The sequence below is a fragment of the Mercenaria mercenaria genome, chromosome 6 (assembly GCF_021730395.1).
Source record: "Mercenaria mercenaria strain notata chromosome 6, MADL_Memer_1, whole genome shotgun sequence".
NCBI lineage: Eukaryota > Metazoa > Mollusca > Bivalvia > Venerida > Veneridae > Mercenaria > Mercenaria mercenaria.
The window spans coordinates 88609280-88631799 of NC_069366.1; the positions used below are offsets into that span (position 1 = coordinate 88609280).

The 22520-nt window shown below is 34.9% G+C and overlaps 2 protein-coding genes across 3 annotated transcripts; one reads left to right on the plus strand and one right to left on the minus strand.

Moving 5' to 3' along the window:
• Positions 1–8454: 8454 nt before the first annotated feature.
• LOC123548284 (ganglioside-induced differentiation-associated protein 1-like) lies at positions 8455–15900 on the plus strand. Of its 2 annotated transcripts, none has more exons than XM_045335426.2 (5): positions 8455–8675; positions 9215–9407; positions 13411–13591; positions 14338–14420; positions 15072–15900. In XM_045335426.2, exons 1-5 carry the CDS (start codon positions 8619–8621, stop codon positions 15419–15421), a joined length of 864 nt encoding a protein of 287 aa, XP_045191361.2. In that variant the 5' UTR covers positions 8455–8618; the 3' UTR covers positions 15422–15900. The 2 variants fall into 2 exon arrangements, with proteins under 2 accessions (XP_045191361.2, XP_053402539.1); XM_053546564.1 differs by having other exon boundaries at positions 13411–13584; positions 14214–14420; positions 15072–15899.
• Positions 15901–16201: 301 nt separating this feature from the next.
• On the minus strand, positions 16202–21810 carry LOC123549867 (uncharacterized). Its single transcript, XM_053546563.1, has 2 exons — positions 21546–21810; positions 16202–19417 (listed from the first exon to the last, which is right to left on the minus strand). Exon 2 carries the CDS (start codon positions 18017–18019, stop codon positions 16205–16207), a length of 1815 nt encoding a protein of 604 aa, XP_053402538.1. The 5' UTR covers positions 18020–19417; positions 21546–21810; the 3' UTR covers positions 16202–16204.
• Positions 21811–22520: the final 710 nt, after the last annotated feature.

Here is a 22520-nt window from a genome sequence, read left to right on the forward strand (position 1 = left end):
TCTATGACGTACCGTTTGGGTCAAAAGTCTGAAATCGCTCGAGCGATACCATGATACACGGTTAGCGTGTAAATTTACACGCTTACCGTGTATTTCAATTGGTAGATCTATAAAAGTACACGCTCACCGTGTATTTTTACGCGTTTACCGGGTAAAATATACGCTTAGCGTACAAATTTATACGCTTAGCGCGTATCGCTCGCTTGAGTTACACTTTTAAATAAATTAGCCAATCAAAATACATGTTACAAAGGAAGATATTTATAAAGTTTATGATTGAATTATTACTTTTAAGGAAACATACATAATATTTTCATTATATTACGAAATGTTTTGCCACTGTAAAGATGATTTCGGTCAAGTAATTTATTCTACTGTGTATATATGTTTTGATTAAAGACATGTACATTTTTTATTATATCTTACCTGAAAAGCCTGCTTTATTCTTATTTTCGTCAGAAAAGAACAAGCATTTCAAGTCTAATTCCACACATCATACACATATAAAACTTGTACTTTACTTTTTAAAATGTCATTTGTTATCATATATCTATTTTTCTACAACTTCAAATAATATATATATAAATAACAATAGTATTTATTTTTCTCCGACTTTAATGACATGTACATAATTGGGGAGGGGTGGGGGAATCGAGCGGCTCCATGTCACTGAAGTTGCTGTTTTATGTGATCTACCGGAAATCATTACGTAACTTTTATGCAAAATGACATGATAAAACATATGTCACCTAGGTTATCAGAACAGGAAATCCTTTCGAGGTTCACTAATTAGAGCGGATCATAAAATTTACTGAAGCATATAAGATGGCTTTGATATGATATAATTTAATGCCTTCGGTCATCAATGCCACTATAATATTATACGAACGAACACGGAACAGAACAGAACAGAACATACATTTTATTTTGACTTGTACATAGTACATCATCATATACATATATATAATATACAATTAAACATGGTATCACGTGTGAAAGTGTAAGTTAACATGTAGTTAAGGATGAATAATATAACTGACATCATAAAAGGTATCTTAACACTGGTTCTAATCAATTGTAGCCTGTACCCAAATATATATGACAGGTTAACCGTACACATTTGAGAGTACAAAGCAAAGTATATTGCCCAAAGGTTATATCAATCATGAATAACAATATTGGTCAAAATGCAAAATTGACAAATGAATTGAGAAAAGTGTATGTAACGAACCGTAGGCACCGCCATATGCCGAGGTGTCAAGCCGCCAGGGGAGGGTCACATTTAGACCATCCTCATGGCAGCACACCCTGTGGTGCCCAGTGAGCATCACATGAGTGCCCCCTACCCCACGGATTAATATATCACGTGGCGGAGCTGTCTTGTGAAACGAAAACAAAAATTTCACAGGATATCTAGTATTCTAAAATCTGTAAGAATATATTTGGAAATTTAATGGACATTTATTTTTAAAACGATGAACGTGTAGTAACAAAAAATGTAAATTCGTTAGATATGAATCAAGGACTTAAACTACTACTGATGGGAAATACCTAATATCTGGAACAACTGATACGTATTAGACCTTCCTGCTAATATAAATCTATAATTTTCTATTTTTTAATTTACATGCTGGATCATTTTCATATTGAAACTGTATCGTGCGCAAAGTCATTATCCGTAATTTAATAGAATAATTATGATAAAGCTGAATTCCGCAAAAAATAGAACAAGATTTCAAGTCTAGAACACTCTTCCCTGCTGCTACACGCCCCCTCCCCCCTCCCTCTCTCTCTCTTAAATCTGACCGCTGCCATTTCATATTTTCAAATAAAAACTTTCAATTCGAAGAATCAATAGAAATGATAACAATTTTAAGATGATTACTATTTTTGAATACGGAATGAAATTCATCCTCACTTTAGTATAAGTGGATACAATATGAAAGGCTGGACTTAATTGAATATTTCATTTTCAACTTTTTAATTATATTACAAGTATCATGCAAGCTTATTGCGGCAGGTTGTAAGTTCTGCGAGGTCGAGCAAGGAAATAAGACAAATACTTTGGTATAAATAATTGATCTTTAAATGTTCCATATATAATTATTTTCCATTTAGGTAATACAAATTTTAGCCATTTCGGCTATGAAATAATATTCTCCATTTCGTTGTATTTATTATCCATTTTAGTAATAAGTTTGTTAGTTACATGTACTTGTGGCCCGACCTATTTGTTTATTTTCTTGGCTGTACATGTACATTTTTGATGTTTGTTAGTATAAATGTAAACAATAATAAGCAATAAAATATGATTTAACTCGGTGAAAAAAAAAACAAAAACAAAAAAAAATAAACTAAACGCATAATATACATTTTCTAGGCTTCGCGCGGCCGGTTGCCGGCTACCTAGAAATAAATATTACCCATTTCGTGAATGAAGTTATTCTCTATTTCGTTTTAGTTATAAATTATTATTCATTTCAGTAATAACTTTGTTAGTTACAGGTACGCATGATAAATATTACAGGATGTTCGCGCGGCCGGTCGTCAGCTACCCAGAAATAAATATTATCCATTTCGTCAATGAAATTATTCTCCATTTCGTTGTAGTTATAAATTATTATCAATTTTATTTAAGTTTGTTAGTAACAGTTACGCATCAAATAAATAACAAGGACTTCGCGTAGCCAGTCGTTGGCTACCCAGAAATAAATATTATCCATTTCGCCAATGAAATAATTCTCCATTTCGCTGTAGTTATAAATTATTATCCATTTCAGTGTAAGTTTGTTAGTTACAGGTACGCATCATATACATAACTGGGACTTCGCGCAGCCGGTCGTTGGCTACCGGAAATAAATATTATCAATTTCTTCAATGAAATTATTCTCCATTTGTTTTTAGTTGTAAATTATTTCCCATTTAATAATATACACTCGTTTAAGAAACTACTGCTGTATGCATTCTTTTCATATTGATACAGAAGACGACCATACTACTGGTCCGCTGTGAATGCAGTCATTTTTGCAGTTCTAAACTAAATTTTGATTGGTCTATTCGCTCGAATTCTAAATTAGGAATCGGGTCAACGAAAATACACGTTGAGCGTGTAAATTTACACGGTAAGCGTGTAAATTTACGCGCTTAGCGTGTATTTTATACGCTAACCGTGTAAAAAGCACGCTTAACGTATAAATTTACACGGTGAGCGTGTAAATTTACACGCTTACCGTGTATTATGGTACCGCTCGAGCGATTTCAGACTTTTGACCCAAATGGTACGTCATAAAGTTCAACTGTATATCAGACCGATATCGGACTGATTTGGGCATCAGCTTTTCAAAGTTGACATTATTGTTTAAGGCAGTTAGATGTTTTAAAATGTCTGACATTGGCTGAATGTCGGACATAGGCATATGAGCAGAGGCGGGTCACGGGAGGCCGCTTCAACAACTTTAGGCATGGGGGCCATTATATGCTCCTCCTCAGATTTTGGTCACAAAGTGATACAAACAAACAGTATATAAAGTTAAAAACTATTTGAAAGAACATTTTGGCTTTGATGGCAATTTACATTATCAGCTTACATAAACATTTCGGGACAACATGTATGGCTTTGGCAAGTTGGGACTCTAAAACACGCTAAACACGACTTTGATGGTTTATTATAACTTGTTATTCCACAGTGCTAACTTGTCATTCGGAAGTTCCAACTTGTCATTCCGCAGTGGTACCTGTACATTCTGGTATTATCACTTTACATCATTCGGCTGTAGTTATTTGTCATTCGGCAATGCTAAATTGTCATTCTGAAGTGGTAACTTTTCATTTTGCAATTCAAATATATCATTTGGCTGTTGGCAATTGTCATTCTGTAGTGGTAACTTTTCATTTGGCAATTCAAATATATCATTTGGCTGTTGGCAATTGTCATTCTGTAGTGGTAACTTTTCATTCCGATCTTGTCGCTTTGCATTATGGTGTGGTTTGATGTAAATCGACAGTTTTAATTTGTCATTCGGTAGTAGTAACTTCTCATTTGGCAATGCTAACTTTCATTCAGCAATGATAAAATGCCATTCGGAAAAGTTACGTTTTCTCTCTGATGTTGTCACTTTATCACATTAAGATATGGTTTCATGTCATTCGACAGTGGTAACTTGTCATTAAACAGTGATAACTTGTCATTCGACAATGGTAACTTGTCATTCGGTGGTAAATGGTCATTCGGTAGTGATTACTGTCATTCAACAGTTCAAACTCGTCATTCGGCAGTGGCAACATTTCATTCTGATGTTGTCACTTTACATCATTCGGCAGTTGTAACTTGTCATTTAACTGTGCTAACTTGTCATTCGGCAATGCTAATGTGTCATTCGGCAGTTGTTATTTGTCATTCGTTAGTACTAACTTTTTATTCTGATGTCACTTTACAATATGTTTTGGTCTGATGTCATTCGACAAAGGTAACTTGTCATTCGGCATTGGAAACTGGTCAGTTGAACTGTGCTAACTTGTCATTCGACAGCGGTTAATTGTCATACGACTGTATAAACTTGTCATTCAGCAGTGCTAACTTGTCATTCGGCAAAGTTAGCTTGACATTTGGCTTTGCTAATTTGTCAAACCACATAGGAATGAAAATGTACCACATCATAATGTAAGTGACAACATCAGAATGAAACGTTACCACTAACGAACTATCGAATGATCAATTAGCACTGCAAAACTGCCAATTAAGCATTGAAGAATGACAAGTTAGCACTGCCGAATGATTAGTTATATCAGCCGAATGCTAAGTAAGTTTCCGAATGACATGTTAGCACTGCCGGATGACAAGTTAGCAATGCCAAATGACAAATAATCACTGCCAAGTAAGCATTAAAGAATTACAAGTTAGCACTGCCGAATGATTAGTTATATCAGACGAATGCTAAGTTAGTATTGCCGAATGACAAGTTTGCACTGCCAGATAATAAGTTAGCACTGCCGATTGACAAGTTACCTCTGCCGGATGACAAAAAGCCACTACCGGGAGACATATAAGCACAGCCGAATGACAAGTGACCACTACCGAATGACATCGAAGCACAACAGAATGAAAATGTACCGCATCATAATATAAAGTGACAACTTTAGAATGACAACTTAACGCTATCGAATGACAAGACTAGTTAGCACTGCCGAATGGCAAGTTACCACTGCCGAATGAAAATCGTGTTTGGCGTTTCATAAACAGAATTGGTTTTCCGATATCAGGCCAATATATCAATAATTGCAAGGAAATGAAAAAGAAGCAATGCATACAAGAACACTGAGCAACATTCTTGTATTCTCTATGCTCATTTCTATTGTTTATTATCACCTCTAAGCAACTTTCGTCAGTGAAACATTTTATAGGGATTTAAAGGATTCGGTCTGAAATATATTTCTGTGTTCGCAAAAAGTAACACTTTACATTTTTAATTAAATTAGCGCATGTAAGCGAAACCTTTGGAAAAAAATTGAAACTTATGCGTTATATATAAGGATCTAGACACCTACTGCTTTTTCCCTGTAGCAATTTGAGGGTCAAGACTACAGTAGATTTCAATGTCACTTCAAAACTTGGATGCCGATGTCTTTCGGATTAATAGTCTTTGACTGAGTAAAAATCTAGTACAGTTTTTTTGTCTTAAATATCTGTCTTTATATTTCAGATTTTTATATAGCGAAAAGGACATTCCATCCAAGGAATTATGTTGTCAGGGAACAAGAAGAGAACTAATATCTAAGAACGAATCAGAATGGACATGATACAGGGCTAGAATTCGGTGAAGAATGTATTGCAGAATCTGATGTTATTCTTGATGTCATCAATCAGACTTTCACATCCGGTGTTCAGTAAGTTTTATAACTATCTATTTGTATGTATTTTAGGATTACAAAAATACACACATAGCGGTCAATTAACGTTGTCGTTATCCAAGGAGGCTCTTGAAAAATAGCCTGGTTCAAACTTTATCGAACAATTAAGATTCAATCACGGATGTAGATCTAGTCATAATGATCCACCTAGAAAGCCTAACTTTAACTTGTTTTTTTTCTCAAGAACACAAACGTTAGAAATGTATACTTAGGGCTATATCTTTAAATACGTCTGTTCAACATTTTTCTGAATTAGAAACATGGAAAAAAATGCCCACATCTATACCTACAGCTATACAGTTTTTCACATAAAATTTTACATTTTTAAAACAGAAACGTTTTAATATGTACACAATCAGTCATATAAATGGCTTTTCAGAGATATCAAATAGCAACAATATATCGCGGACCTCATAAGTGTTATTATACGGATTTTTCCTTTTAGATGTAAGGCACGTGCAGTTATGAAAGTATTACAACATCGTTTGATAGACCCTTTTTCAATGTCTTTAAATAAAGCTTCTAGGCAATAAAATTTGAATATACGTATACGAATGTCTTCGCTGGCTTCTATTTCTTATTTTCTTATAATTATTAGGACTCTTACTGGTACCGGATTTAGAGGTACGGTGAGGGAAACAAGTACGAGAATTTCGTGATGTTTGATAATATTGATGTGATATGATTTCGTCTTTGAGTTAAAAGTTTATATGTGCCATTGCTTTCGGGACTAGACAGAAATCGGACATTTTAGTTTACTTGATCTTATTTCTTATGTGTCTTTTCAAACAGAAATAGATAAAGCTCTGGTGTTATGTTTCAATTGGCCTATTGGAAAACATCATTATAGAGGGCTATGGGATAACACAATTAATGTTGTTGCATCAATTTTCAATAATTACAAGTTGTTGAGTGTATTTATGTCCTCGTGCTGAAAAAAATGAGGATTGGCTCTGCCTAATGGTTTCCAAGATCCTCTTTTAATCTATTTGTCAGTTTCAATAAAAAGATGCCCCTCAAAAATGTCCATAATAATTCGAACTATTCAAGAGAGTCTCAAGACAATCGCAAAACCGCAAAATGATCAACTAAAGCAAAAATGCTTAAAAAATTACATTCTAAAGGTTATTATTGATAGATCTGCAAATGAGATATATATTTTATAGTATTTACATATCATTTCTTCCATGGAAGTTAAAATAAGCTTCTTCGAAAGAAAAAGTCTTGTCCATCGGAGCTTATACATCCGATTGATTAGAATCTGGAACTTAACAGTCAAAGAACTGAAGTTGCCTTAAAAAGTTGATAACTGTCTTTATAAATTGAGAAAACTTTTGGACCCGTTTTCCGCTAGATAAAAATATCAAAATAAGAGCAGTAAAGCTGGTAATATGGCACTCCATACTAAACTCGATAGAGAAATGGGACTGACTGGTGGTGATATGGTACCCAATGCCAAATCGTATAAGGTACCATAATACGTCTGATAATCTATTTGTAGTAACATGCTACCATATCGTCAATTTTTACTACTGATAAGTATACATTTATTGACAAATATTTATTGTCACAAGCACGATATTTCAGCGTGCACAATTATAATTTATGTAGCCATTGCTCCTGGATATTTCTCAAGCGCGAAATGGTCAATTGTGCTTGAGTATTAAGACCATCTGTACAAATGGTTGCAAAGAATAACAGCACCCAATCTTAACTGTGTAAAGAAACATCAAAAACCCTACCGTTAATGGTGCTTAGGATCGGCCTATTTGTTATTGGCCTAGTTGCACTCAGATATACCGAATACCGAGAATATAAAAAACCCGAAACTGAAAAGAAGATATTCGAATAGAAATAAGACATTACAGCTTAAAATGAGTGTTTTCATATTCACACCGAAACGAAACCGAATTGGAAATGAAACGGTAACGGAAACGTGCAAGAATTGATTTCCGGCTTGGGTGACTGAAGTCAGTCTGAAAAAGTAAGAAGATCGCTATTTTCCACAAATATGCCGAATATGTTCTTGCTCACAGGAAAATAGGTAAAAATCATCCTGGATCTTCATACAGGTATGGAATTTTGCAAATTCAAATCACGCTTATTCTGTTAGTCCCCCATCCCCTAAATGTATGATGAAATATCCAAGATTAACCTATTGTTATCATCATCCATCTATACATTTTTATCCAGCGATTCGGATCACAAAATCTATATCTACAAATTTGCATCCAGAGACTCGGTTTCAGCATATCTGCAAAAAAACGTTATCTGATTCCGAAACGAAAACGTCTTTGAGTTATATTCGCATTCGTTAAGCGAAACGAACATAAATACTCGCGAAAAATAATACCTCGTATCCAACTGCAAACTGCCTGTACATTTAATGTCTAGTTGACTGACAAGTACTTTTCTAACTTCTTAGATTAACCATTGGACAAAGTTATCTTAATCTATTCCTTTTTTGTATTTATTGTCATTTAACATTCATAAGCAAACACTTATCTTATTTAAGGTGTTAAAGTGTTTGAGATCAGAGTAAACAGACAACAGTGATAAAACTGAGTTTTATTTATCGAAAACGGAGGTTAATTTTACCTGTTGTATCTCGAAGGTTCAAAATCTAGGATCTGTTTATTATCGACTAAAGACACAAGTACGAAGTAATCATTATTTATGAGTAGCATAATTTTCAACCAGTGAAAATCAAAATGGCGGCCAAGGATGTTACCTTATACTATTTTCCAAGTTCTTACTTTTCCTTGAAGGTAAGAGTTCATTTTGTAATGGTCTATTTCCTTTATCGTCAATGAGATCAAATTCCTTTATTCAAAGACGTTTTAAAGCCTTTTGGACTCGTTAAATATATTTAGACTTAATGATATCACACACTGTATTACCCCAGTCAAACATTTTTGACATTATTTTGATTAGATGCGCTCGGTCCCACTATTTCTAACAGATTTTACTGGATAACAATACATAATGAATTCTAACTATTGGATGATTCTATACAGGAGTATTGAGCAACAATCATGAAAAACTTTGGGGATAGGGATGGGAGGGGGGATGGGAAAAGAGTTTGTTTATTTTGTTAACCGCTGTTTTGAACGGTCACTATAAAGCGTTTGCTTGCATATCACTGTATAATTATCAGCTCCTTTTTCTTTTCATTTTCTTAAGTGCAAGCTCCGCGGACTAAATTAAGTGTCTAGACAGGACGCCAAACTTGACCCGAATTGACCAAGTTATTATGAATCAAAAAAATAGTTTATCTAATGGTGTACAAGCTGTCTGTATTTTGCAGGCATTGTTGGCATTGTATGAAAAGAACATTCCATTCAAGAAACGGATAGTAAATATGTTCGCAAGCGAACAAAATGAGAACTGGTACCTAAAAATGAACCGAAATGGAGAGGTTCCTGTACTAGAGCTTGATGGCGAATATATTGCAGAATCTGAGGTCATCATTGACGTCATCGACCATACATTTACATCTGGTATACATGCATTAACAATGTTTCGATGTGATATGTATTCATTTAGGGTATTTTCTGCGTGTTTTATTTGGTTTTAAGTCACGTCAACACAGTTTTAGGTTATATGGTGACTTTCCAGCTTTTAATAATGAAGGAAGACACAAGTGCAGCTTTTGACTTTATTTTAGATACCTATGATAACAACAGATACAAACGACCTTCCATAAGTCAGTTGAATGGGTCCTTCATGAGCAAAAATAACTTCGATCGAGCTTTGTGATGGGCAAGTGATTCGGAGTAAGCGACCTTACGCACTCTGATGTCCCTTTGAGGATATGGTTTGAAACGCGTTTTTATTTAAATGATGATTTTTTACTGACCTTCTAATAACCTTAATTAAGGCAGTCTCTAGAAGGTCAATAAGTTCAATAAGTGTTCTTTAACCGACTCATAGTTCTGAAGTGCCAAACAGAACACTTACTACGATTAAATGCCTCTGCTCGTCAACTAAGAAAATATTCATTATGCAATGTGCGATACTAAGAATACAAGCAACTTTTTACTTTCTATAAAACATTTTAAATTGAGCTGACACAATAAATGTCGCCCCTCATCCCCTACAACCCACCGTTACTTCATTTAAGCCAAACATCGTCTTGCAATCCACTGTGTCGGAATCAATAATTTAAACGATTGGTCTTTATTCTTCGACGTGCCACGTGAATATGCCAAAATACAGTCAGACCTGTCCGAAAAGGCCACCCGATGGTCTTTGTATATGGATTGTCTTTCATCTCAGATGTATTTCTGATGTTCAAAAGGCAATAGAAAATGGCGACAGTCCTTTTACTCTACTTTCCTCATTGGTAATGACGGAAATCAATAATTTTGAAAGGTGTCGCGTGTCCTTAACAGAGTTAACCTTTGCAAACAGAATAGAACAGAGCATAAAGCTTATCAAGTCTTATGCATATACAGTACATTGATATAAACCGGTATTGTTAGACATTTACGGATTAAGTCTACATGGACTGTGGATACCTAAGGCGATAGATTTTTCAAGGGGACTGTCTCAACATAGTTTAATTATATTATGTGCGATATGAAAAAGATTTTATAACGGCAATAGGGTTTGAGTTATTATATCATCACTATGCGGTAGGTGATATAAAATGTGGATGTGCCTGTTTTTAGCTCGACTTTTCGAAGAAAAAGTAGAGCTATTGCATTCGCTCCGGCGTCGGCGTCGGCGTCTCCGTTGGTTAAAATTTTTAATAAAGTCAAATATCTCTGTTACTGTCAAAGCTATTGACTTGAAACTTAAAATACTTATTTACTATCAAAGTCTACACCAGGAAGAACAATCTCCATAACTCTGATTGAATTTTTTCAGAATTATGCCCCTTTCTAATTTAGCATTTTTGGTTATAGTTTTTGATAAAGTCAAATATCTCTGTTACTATTAAAGCTATTGACTTGAAACTTATAATAGTTATATACTATCGAAGTATACACCAGGAAAAATAATCCCCATAACTCTGATTGAATTTTGATAGAATTATGCCCCTTTTAACTTAGAATTTATGGTTAAAGTTTTTGATAAAGTCAAATATCTCTGTTACTATCAAAGCTATTGACTTGAAACTTAAAATAATTATTTACTATCGAAGTCCACACCAGAAAAAACAATCTGCGTTACTCTGATTTGAATTTTGATAGAATTATGCCCCTTTTTAACTTAGAATTTTTGGTTAAAATTTTTGATAAAGTCAAATATCTCTGTTACTATCAAAGCTATTGACTTGAAACTTAAAATGCTTATTTACTATAAACGTCTACACCAGGAGAAATAATCCCTATAATCTGATTTGAATTTTGACAGAATTATGCCCCTTTTTAACTTAGAATTTTTGGTTAAAGTTCTTGATAAAGTCAAATATATCTGTTAATACCAAAGCTATTGACCTGAAACTTAAAATACTTATTTACTATCAAAGTCTACACCGGGAGAAACAATCCCTATAACTCTGATTTGAATTTTGACAGAATAATGCCCCCTTTTAAATTAGAATTTTTGGCTAAAGTTTTTGATAAAGTCAAATGTCTCTGTTACTATCAAAGCTATTGACTTTAAACTTAAAATAGTTATTTACTATCGAAGTCTACACCAGGAAAAACAATCCTCATAACTGTGATTTGAATTTTGACAGAGTTATGTCCCTTTTTAACTTAGATTGTTTGGTAAAAGTTTTTGATAATTTTTTTTTTTTTTTTTGGATTTAACGCCGCACCGACACATGATAGGTCATATGGCGACTTTCCAGCTTTAATGGTGGATGAAGACCCCAGGTGCCCCTCCGTGCATTATTTCATCACGAGCGGGCACCTGGGTAGAACCACCGACCTTCCGTAAGCCAGCTGGATGGCTTCCTCACATGAAGAATTCAACGCCCCGAGTGAGGCTCGAACCCACATCGATGAGGGGAAAGTGATTTGAAGTCAGCAACCTTAACCACTCGGCCATGGAGGCCCCAAAGGTTTTGATAAAGTCAAATATCAGAGGATGGGAGCAAAATTTAAAGAAACTTTACTGTTGATGTCCTAAGGAAAATGACAACAAAGGGAAGAAATTCCCCGAAAAACTCTTAGTCCACTAAAATTATTAACAGGTACAGATGTGTCAAAATACACATTAACTTTGCAGGTACCATCCATGTTGTACCAAATAAAAGTGGTCCTTTACCTTGAAGCGAGCTATGTGCTCTGTACGTCGTCTCAATGTGGTGAACATTTGTGCCAAGTTTTTTTTTAAATCCTTCAAGCAGTTTAAGAGTTACACATCGCACTCGAAACAAAGTTATATGACCTTTGACCCCTAAGACGGACACATAGACAGACAGACGGTCAGACGAACACCAAAATACGTTCCTTCGGGCGTATAGTAACAACAAAGGAATGGAGACGCAAGATATTACGTTTTCTACAGTTTTCACAATGTTTTACCTGCTGACCTACAGTTTGATCCCAGCTAACCCAGTAAAGATTTATTTTCATTTCGGCCGACGTCGACGATGGAATACGGATACATTGCGAACAGATAAGCTCATCTTTTCAACTTTGTCGCAGATGCGCAACTTATAATATTGAAGAACCTTTCGGGAACGTGTTATGACGCTAGATCAAATACTTTTTGCGATATGCATAACAAAACACCTCTCTGGCGAACAGACAGACGGACAGACAAATCCAAATCTTATACTGTGCGGTAACATAATAAGCCAGACCTTACCATCATTATTGGAATGTTTTCCTACCACACATAAATTAAAATTTTCATGTTGAGACGGTCCCCTTGAAAAATCGATCGTCTTAGGTGTTCACAGTCCACGTAGACTTAATTCGTAAATGTCTAATAATAGCATGATTATGACAATAATGGCAACAATAGTAATATGACAGTTAATGTAACAGAATGACAATCAAGTTGAAAAGAATGTTTAAAAAGTACAATTGCATTTATTACATGAGTACCTATAAATAGATACAATTTTGTGCTGAAAATGCTCCTGTTATCATTCTTAAATTATCATAATTACCAATAATGGCCCTGACGTCAGAAACAGAAATGACTTCGTGACATTTCATGGAGGTAAAACAGCAAATAGTTCAGTTTTAGTCTTGTTATCTTGAGCATAACGTCGCGTAACATTCTTCGCAAGAGGCCTGCAAATTCTAAGTATCAAAACACTTTCTATTGATTTACAGTAAAACACATACTATCAGCGATAACTTTATATCCGCCAACATACGTGAGTGTAGTAACTTGCGAATTCAAAGCTTTTGCGGAAAAATGGCAATATAATATCAGTTTATACAGGTCCCAATACATTTCGGGTATCACAAAATTGCAAATTCAACGTTTCGCGAATAAGAAAAAGGACAAATCAGAGCAAATTCACGAAATAATGTTTGCGCGAAATTACTGTGCTTTAAAGTAATTAAAAATTATTTTCTTTTTTAATAGGATCCATTCTAGTACCAGATTTGGAGACCAAGAGGGGGCAAGAAGTGCGGGAATTCCGAATGCTGCTTGACAATATACCAATTGGTATAGTAACATTTGGTGTGTTAGCCAATAGACAGTTTTGTATAGAAGATATAACTTCGCCGTTGTTCGGATTTGACAGGAAAAGAACTGGTGAATGGTATTCTTCAGTAATTTTGATGAATCTTAAAATGGTGAAATGTAATATTGTTTAACATATGTTATGCGGCCAGTCAGATGACAGACTTTAAATGGGATTGGAAGAAACAAGATTTTATGTTGTTTCACAAATTTTCTGCAGGTAACATGTATTCTTACGGTGAATTTAAAATCGGTGGTGTTTTAGCTTTGTTCATATTGACTTTGTACAACGCTTTCTGACGTTATTCTTTTACGTTTTCATTGTGAGAAAAAAATGGTATCCAAAATGTAGCATTTTTCAAATTCAATAAAAGAAGCCACCACAAAGTCAATAAAAGTTCCAATTGTTCACCTGAATTGCTATTAAATTTATGTTTAGACATTTTAGATAAATAGAACTTAACTGCGTAAAATGCTAAAAAAATAGGTTTGATTTAGTCTTTTCATGTAGAGAAATGTGCAACAGCGGAACTCTTTTTATAAGTTACATTTAAAGGAGTCCCAAAGTTAATGAATTACAGTAACCTGAACCTTCAGCCCAGTTCAGGTAAGAAAATCGCTACCTGATCCCATCAGAGTCAGTCTACTACTGAGTGCGTTACAATTAAAAAGATTTGTATTTCAAAATATTAATGTTTCAGAGCAATATATGCAAGGAAGTTACAATAAGCTTCTTCAAAAGAAAAAGTCTTGTCCACCTGAATTAATACCTGTTATTGAGCGGAAGATAGAATTAAACAGAAAAAGATATGAATCTATTTTAAGCGAGTCCGAAGTTGCCAAGGCCCTAGATGAACTGGAACAAGATTTTGATAAATTAGCGGCTAGATTGGAGCAATCAAAGCGTGGTAAGTACAATAAATTGATTAATACAGTCGAACCTGTATTAAGCGGCTAGTTAATGTTACTGCGTTAGGCAGGTCACTGCTTTGATAAGGTTAAGTTTATAACAAAACCTCGGTTTGGGAAGTGAAGTGATCTACTGCTTAAGGACTGCTTATAAAAGGTGGTTGCAAAGGCAGGTTCAGCTGTTATAAGATGATACAAAGAAACTGTAACGCAATTCCTACCGCTAGGAGTATATTTTTGAATTGTTTCCGGTTTGCTGGTATGCTTTATCAGCGAGTGCAGTGATGAGTTGAACAAAAACAGTTCTGTTCAGTTGTAAATTCAAAACAAAAGCGGGTGGGGAAAGTAGAACGATATATTTTCACAGTTTTCCTAAATAAAGTAATCTACAAATACATAAACTCGTGTTCACCGATGTACCGTGATATTATCCCTATCAGTTTTTAGGTAGTAGACCCGTAATTACAATCGGCATTTTCCGGTCAATTACGTATCCTTTGTATGCGCTTTCGGTATTGTCCGTTTGTTAGGAAGAAAAATATTTTTGTTGGCCTGAGGATGCCAAAATCGCATACACAGAATGCGTTTTTGCACGGAAATTTCCGATTGCCGTAACGAGTCCGTTACCTTAACTATTCATATATTTTCAGACGCTGAAGATGCACAAGAGTATTGGTTAATTGGAACAAGCTTCACCGCTGCTGATATTACAGCTACGATTCTAATGTTTAGGTTGAGGCTAATCGGCGTTGCTCCTCGATATTTGTCTAGCGAGAAACGACCAATTGTTCACGAATACTACAACAGGATCATGAAAAGACCATCCATTCAAGAAATTGTTGACATAAATAACAGCACTTCGTCTTATGTGTATAAACAAACAGTAAAATTTTACGGTAAAAAGGCGCTCAAGATCGGACTTGTTCTTGGCTTAGTTGCAATAGGGTATGCGGGATATAGGGAGTACTCAAAAATACATAGAGGCCTTGCAAAGGCATAAAAAACATAAAGCATATTTACAATTGAGAAGTGTCGAGGACATGCCCATCAAAGCATGAGGCATATGTAGGATTTAACCAATACATTATTGTAATTTAAGATATGTAAAATATGTTGTCTGTAAAGCTTTAAAATTGTTTCGATCCACCGGTCGGCATACTTTTTCCGTTTCGAAGAAAAACAATCATAAATGGCTAAAATGCGTGGACCATCGATGTATGAGGATTAAGGGGAAACGAGTTTTGTGCGTGCCCCCTCTAAAATGTATCTTTTATTTTTAGGGAGAATGAAATGAATATACTAGTCATTTTGAAACATTTTAGCTCTATTTTCTGGCAAACTGTGTCACACAAGCATAATAATGTAGTTATTGAGGCGGGAGTCCTATGAGAAAGCCATGCGTTTAGATTATTTTCAAAATTGTATATCACATTTTGATGTATTAGTAAAAAAATGAAATATTCAAAAGTTATATTATAATATTATATTACCTGGGGATGGTTTGTTCAAAAATAAAATAACTAAACCAAAGGAAGCTTCACTCTGTAAACCAATCAGTATTGGCTGATTTTACTTTTAGAAAGATGACACAAAAGAAACATTTAATAAATCAAAGCACGTTGCAAATTGAAGGCATGGTCCATCTGATATTGTCGAATAACCTTTGGAACGGTTAATTAGTGGTCTTTTGAACACACGGCTAAGTTGCCATATGCTGTCATGCTGAATTATCAAAAACGAATTTCCCTCCACCATTTCTATCTAACATATCCAATTTCTAAAGTCAGAACATTGTGTCATTGGATGACGCATTATCTGAAAACCATGATGACTTATCAACATTGGAGCAATCAAAGACAAGTCTTATGTTTTCATTCTGGACCCCTCCACCAGAAAGTATTCCTTGCCAAACACGAGACACTGCCTCCTCATACGTGCGCCCGTACACGTTTGGATCGTTGTTTGATATTTTCAAAACTCCTGAACATGGTTTAAATGCAGCCGGTACTGATTCAGGTATATGACAATGAGCTCGGCACATGAGACCACACGAGTGAACGGCAGACAAGATGACTTCGGTATGCTCTACTTCCGGAGATTTTATACCAATATATGTAGTAGCAGAGTCAACCGGTAAATGGCGGTCAATTAGGGCATAACCGGAGTAGTCTCCATTATAATTTAGCCCGTTGGACTGTATTCTGACTTGCATTGCACCAGATTCGTCTTGAATACATCTCTGACTTATTGACGATATTTCGGTTGTATTTGATGACTGTTTAAACTGGTGTTTTGAATATTCATGCCTGCTTCTTAGGAAATGTGAGAGTGGATTTTCAGAGGCACTAGTATATATAACTCTAACGGGGATAAACGCCCACTGTGCAACATCGACATGTCCATTGAGGACAAATGTGTTTTTGACGGGCGGCCTCAACAGGTCGGTTAAAGGCGTCTCGTGATAATATGGCATAGGGAGTAGCTGCATATACTCAGAGCCTAGAAATTGGGATTCATTCATAGCTGCGGATCTTGTCAAATCTTGATATATCCCAATGACACCTCCAGTAAATGCTCCATTATGATAGCCTCTAGTGCGGTTGGCAGATGCTGATGCTTTAAATATTGATCCAAGTGTTGGAAAGTTGGACGTTTTTTCATTTCCGGATTTATTGCTTCTTGTATCTAATGTTTTCTTGACAGATCGTCTCATTCTGCCGGGCGCCATTCCGATTCTAGCAGCCTGTGTTCTTGGCTCCGAAGGTGGTGCTCTGAACCGTGGACCGATTGCTATTGTTGATTCCTGAGAACGAGCCTGCATTACTGATGCCATAGAGCTAGGTGAGGCCGCTGAAGCAGCCCCACCAGCAGCTGCAAAACCTCTTGCCATAGGAGCAGGTCCCATTCTTGCCACTGATATACATCGCTGGCGTGCCAAATCACATCGCAAATATGGACTTGCGCAGAAAGGTTGCCACATAGAACAGGAAGGAGAACGCTCGTACTGGTACCAGAACTGTGTCCAGTAGCTGCGGTATCCGTCAATATTTCGATACTGGGGAAATCCATCCATTGGCCGTTCTGCAGCGTGGTGACCCAAAGTAGGGGGGTAATCAGTAGATGGATTTACTCCACAAAATGTCGCTTGTCTACTTCGAAATAGCTCCCATACGTAATCGACATATGCGTGGAGTAAGAAAAACACAGGGTCATGTGCCGCTGTATTTAAACCAGACAGTTGACCACCAACCCAATTATGTGGACCACCGTGGAAATGTTCTAAGTTAAACTCTTCCATTGCTGTAGGATATGTTATGTCTCTTACACGACATCTGGTAAGTATTCTTCTGATAATCTCCTTCGAAAATAGACAACTTTCACCACCTATATTTCTAGTTAATTGCCCACCTGCCGCCGCCCAGTTAGCAAAGGGACCAGTTGTGACAAACCCATTACCGTTGCCAAGAAACGTCTCTGTCCAGATAATTGACTCAACGGGTTCCACCATATCGAAGTCAAGGGTCGAATCCCAATATGGTAGGGATATCATAGGATTTATCATGCGCAAATCTTCTTCAACTCTGAAAGTAACACTCATAATTACACATTAGCAACATTCAAGTGTGACATACAATAAATGTTGTTGTTTTTTTAAATTACTGTATTACACGTTCCAGCGAGACATTTATTAGATGTATAATACATAGTAACTATGCTACAAGTTTCAGCAAGACATATAATAAATGCATTTTACATAGAGGGTCAATTGCCTAAGACAGCTGAATAAAACAGTTTTGTCGTCACTTTACGAGTTCAGTTCTAAACTCTAGACTAGATTGGACCTGAAATGCACTCGGCAATTTCCGCGCGAGTTTGTATTCTCGTCTGTTATTTCGGCAACCTTCGGCCTTAAATATAGATCATTTCAGCAATAGCTTCGGTGACAAACGGGAAATGCCGAAAATACATACGGATAAAACGTAATTACTGTTCACAGTTCCACTAGATTAAACCATGAATTTATTTAAGATTGTTTTGCTTAAAAGCAATTTTTTCATTACCTATTCTAACAAGTAAATTGTTTAAGTTTTGAAATATGTTCATTGCTGGACAAACATGTTATTAATAGGATAGTTATAATCAGATAAAAATGCAACAATGGTTGTCAGTATAATATTATGATATTATACAGTTTTGGTTTCGGACAAGGCGATTTTCGTATTAACTTACGAAGTACAATATAAATACATACAAAGCAAGATAGACCCTGTGCCAGCCAAGAAAATTTGGTCCACCATGAGCTGAAGTTATGACGATTCCCTGGTGCAAGTTGGCATACATATCATATTGTCCTGTCTAAATGGATGTAAAAATAACACATAGAATTGCAGGAATAATTAAGAATCAAATTAGAATTTTATGGCTTGAGCTTAAGATATATGGCTTATGCGTAAAATAGCAGGTATTAAATTCTCGAAAGGCGTACATAATATATTACTTTAGGGAACCGGAACAACTTTAAATAAGGTTTAAAGGAATAATCGTAAATTCTATCCATGCTGTGTATTTTGCACAGTTAACCGAAAGGAAAATAAGTTCTTTAATCAGAAAATATAAACTATTTTATCGAGTGGTATGTAAGTCAAAGATATATCTATTAGCAAAATATGTAAAAATGAGATTTTTTTAACAACTTCGACTTCAACTATTTGAACAATCATAGACACATATTGCCGACCAAACTCATTTTCGTACTTCAGTTAAATAAACAAGTTTGCTAAATTTTAGAGAAAATGATCTGGATCAAAATATGCAAAAAGGCCAGATGCGTATAAAATCCAACAATTACTGTTTTCATCTGGTTAATGGCACTGTGGAATGCAAATCTTTCCCCATCGGAGATTCTTCGATATTCTCGTCTGATTCTGAATCCAGTCCTTGGAAATGTTCCATTAGCTGGTCCAGCATAACGCTTTTGCCTACCGCGGCGGACAAGCTGTGCGATACAATATAAATATAAAATACGTCATGAATATTGAATGTGATTTTTCCGAAATACCTAATTAATCATGCTTTTAAAGAATGAATTTTCTGAAAATACAATAATATTTTCAAAAACAGAGATAAATCAAATTCTACTTTGTAGAAAAAATGATCCGGACGTACCGAATAACCTTCATCAGTGATGTTTAACGCTAATGATGCATTACATATAAGAAACGAAATTGTTTTGTTATTTTTTTTCCTTTTAATCTTAACGGCTTTGGAAAGGAAACAAGCGGATTCATAGAAAAGGGAGAATGCTTGAGAAATAGCGCCGGAAAGTATTGAATATCGAAATTCCAGAGAGCTTAAATGATTATGTTACTATATGATTTTAATATTTGTTTAACACGAAATTTATATTCTATAAAAAGGCACAGTTTCCCAATGTACATTATGTTTTCAGTAAGTTACTTTTAAGGAGAAAATTTGAAATATTTAGAAATAAAATTTTTACTAGAAAATGGCGGTTAAAATGGAGTCTTATTATTTTCTGTACAATTAATGTTTTATATATATTTTTTTTTTAATTATTGTATGTAAACATTGTCATTTGTAATGCAGAAATTGTATTAACATCGCTTGAATGTCATTCAACATGTTTTTCTTGATACATAAATAAAACTAGTCACTACCCGCCTAGCTTATAGATTTAAATAAATACATAGCTATAGGTCGTTGCGGCATTTAATTGCCAAGTGCTAAATGCCAAAATGTTAATGCAAAGTTCTATTTACCAATTGCTTTAATGTCAAATATTGACTTTCATATGTCAAATTGTCAAATGATAAATGGTAATTTCTAATTGCCAAATGCGAAACAATAAATGCCAAATGCTTATTGATAAATGCTCATTCAAAGAAAGGGCTGAAAATATCAGTAGAAGAAAGTATTCTTTGAATAGGCATTGGCCTTCATTACATAACTTTGTTTCGATGAACCCTTTCTCCCCAAACATATTAAACAGTTTCGGTCCCATGTTCCCATGACCGGTAAAACATGTTATTGCTTTAGACGAATAGAACGTCATTTGTTTTCAAGTACGGCTGAAACTCGATATCTCCAACTCGCTTATCTCAAAATTACGACTATATCAAATACATTTTTCAAGTCCCGTCGCACAAAATATGATTTTAAGTATATCGGTTATCTCGAAGCAAAACGCTCGATCCCCGGGATTCGAGATACCCAGTTTCAACTGTAATTAAAAGTTCCGTTCATTATTTTTAGAGATACAAAACATTAATTACTGAAGTTAAACAATTTGACGATAAGTATTCATCGTTTGAGAAAAAAGCATTAGCTATTTTACATTTATCATTTGGCATTTGCGTTTAGTATAATTATATGATAGAGCATTTGGTATGTAGCACTTAGCGCTAGGTATTTCGCGTTAAGCATTACATATTCCACATTTAGCATTTGGCAATTTGCATGACGCACTTGCCTTCCATAGTATAACATATCTTTTTCTTGAAAATAAAAACGTTGCACTCAAAAATCCTTATTAATTCAGACAAATGGCCGTCTACAAGTAGAAAAAAAATCATCTTTTAAATCATGATGATTAAATTTTATACACGCACACATGTGGTTTGCAACCACATTAAAATATCGGAAAACGGCCAACTGTAAAAAAATGCAGCTCATCTACCAATCATAAAGCAGTACAACGTACGTGTGTTGTGTTTTTATTAAAAATAACATTCATTTTCTAGAAAAAAAAAAAACTACTTACACTGACGATGATTATTTATGAATTTTTAATAGATTTTAAGACCTGAAACAGTGTATTCTGATAAACTGTCAGGTGTATTATACTGTCAGAAACTGAAAAAAAACAACAGATTTTAACAAAATATATTATCAGAATAAAACAGAACATAAACCAGTGCTAATAATAGCATTATCCTATTTTTGTTCTCCCCCCATGCGTAGAAATTATATTTGGCAGCTTCACTATGAAATTATCAAATATAAGCCACCGTTTTATGTAAATAAGTCACTGAAACAGATATATAAAACATCTGTAAGCTTTATGATAATAATCCTTTGCGTGATGTAATTTATAAAGTATTTACCGAACCAATGACTGAATTTATGTATCCTTTGTCCTTCTCAGTTATGTTGAAGTTGTTCCATTGTACGCTTCCTTCTTTCCATAGAAACTCTTTTAGACATTGAATATAGACGTCTTCGTTTGTTTCATACGTCTGACTGACGTCACCAGTTTTATTGCGTAGCAACTGGAAACATTCTATCAGCTCTACTGGCATATCTGCTTCTACAATCTGACCATTTCCTACTGGTAGCATCGTACACAATGAAACAAGTATTAAAAGCAGACGTTGCTGAAAACAATAAGAGGCATTATGCCGTTCAAAATAATTACTTGAAAATTTAATTTAAAAATAGGATATGTTTTTAGAAGGATTATTTTCGATTAAAGGCAGAACGCATGTTTTTTCGTGTTCTAACATCTGCAGAATACCGAGGGATTCTGAAGATGTTATGGCACGGAATGTACATGCGCTAAAGCTATTCTAGCATAAAACGCATAAAAACTATTAAATTAATAAATTACCCTTCGACGCCATTTAATTTCATGAAAAGCGCGGGAATGTTTGTTTTATCTAGTTGACGTCATTTAATTTTGAATTATACGTTTTGGGGCCGTAACACGTTTACACTTTGTCACGGAACGCGCATATATAAAATGTGTTTTGACAGCGCCTGATGGCTAGAATCTCTCTGTTAATACATGTTTACTATTCTGTTAAAACACCCCGAATAGTGACAAGAATAGCAGTGTTGTGCTAGAATAGTTTATAATACAAGATGATGTCTTGGAAGCATAGAACAAAAAAAACAACCAAGCAAAATAATAGCAGACTCAGTTTGACTGAGGTAATATCAAGAGCAACACTACTCACGCACCGCCTTAAAAGCTAAATTATATTATAGATGTATTTAGTCTGCTTAATAATAATGTTTTTCAATTTATTTCTTATTCTAAAATTGTTGGAATTTCTCTATGGCATATGAATTATAAGTTA

What these genes read in the sequence shown, in the direction of transcription:
- LOC123548284 (XM_053546564.1), top strand. Translation starts at nt 8,619, where the DNA reads ATGGCGGCCAAGGATGTTACCTTATACTATTTTCCAAGTTCTTACTTT. An exon ending in GTTCTTACTTTTCCTTGAAG is followed by an intron (nt 8,676 to 9,214) that starts GTAAGAGTTCAT and finishes TGTATTTTGCAG; the next exon opens with GCATTGTTGGCATTGTATGA. An exon ending in ATTGGAGCAATCAAAGCGTG is followed by an intron (nt 14,421 to 15,071) that starts GTAAGTACAATA and finishes ATATATTTTCAG; the next exon opens with ACGCTGAAGATGCACAAGAG.
- LOC123549867 (XM_053546563.1), bottom strand. Translation starts at nt 18,019, where the DNA reads ATGAGTGTTACTTTCAGAGTTGAAGAAGATTTGCGCATGATAAATCCT.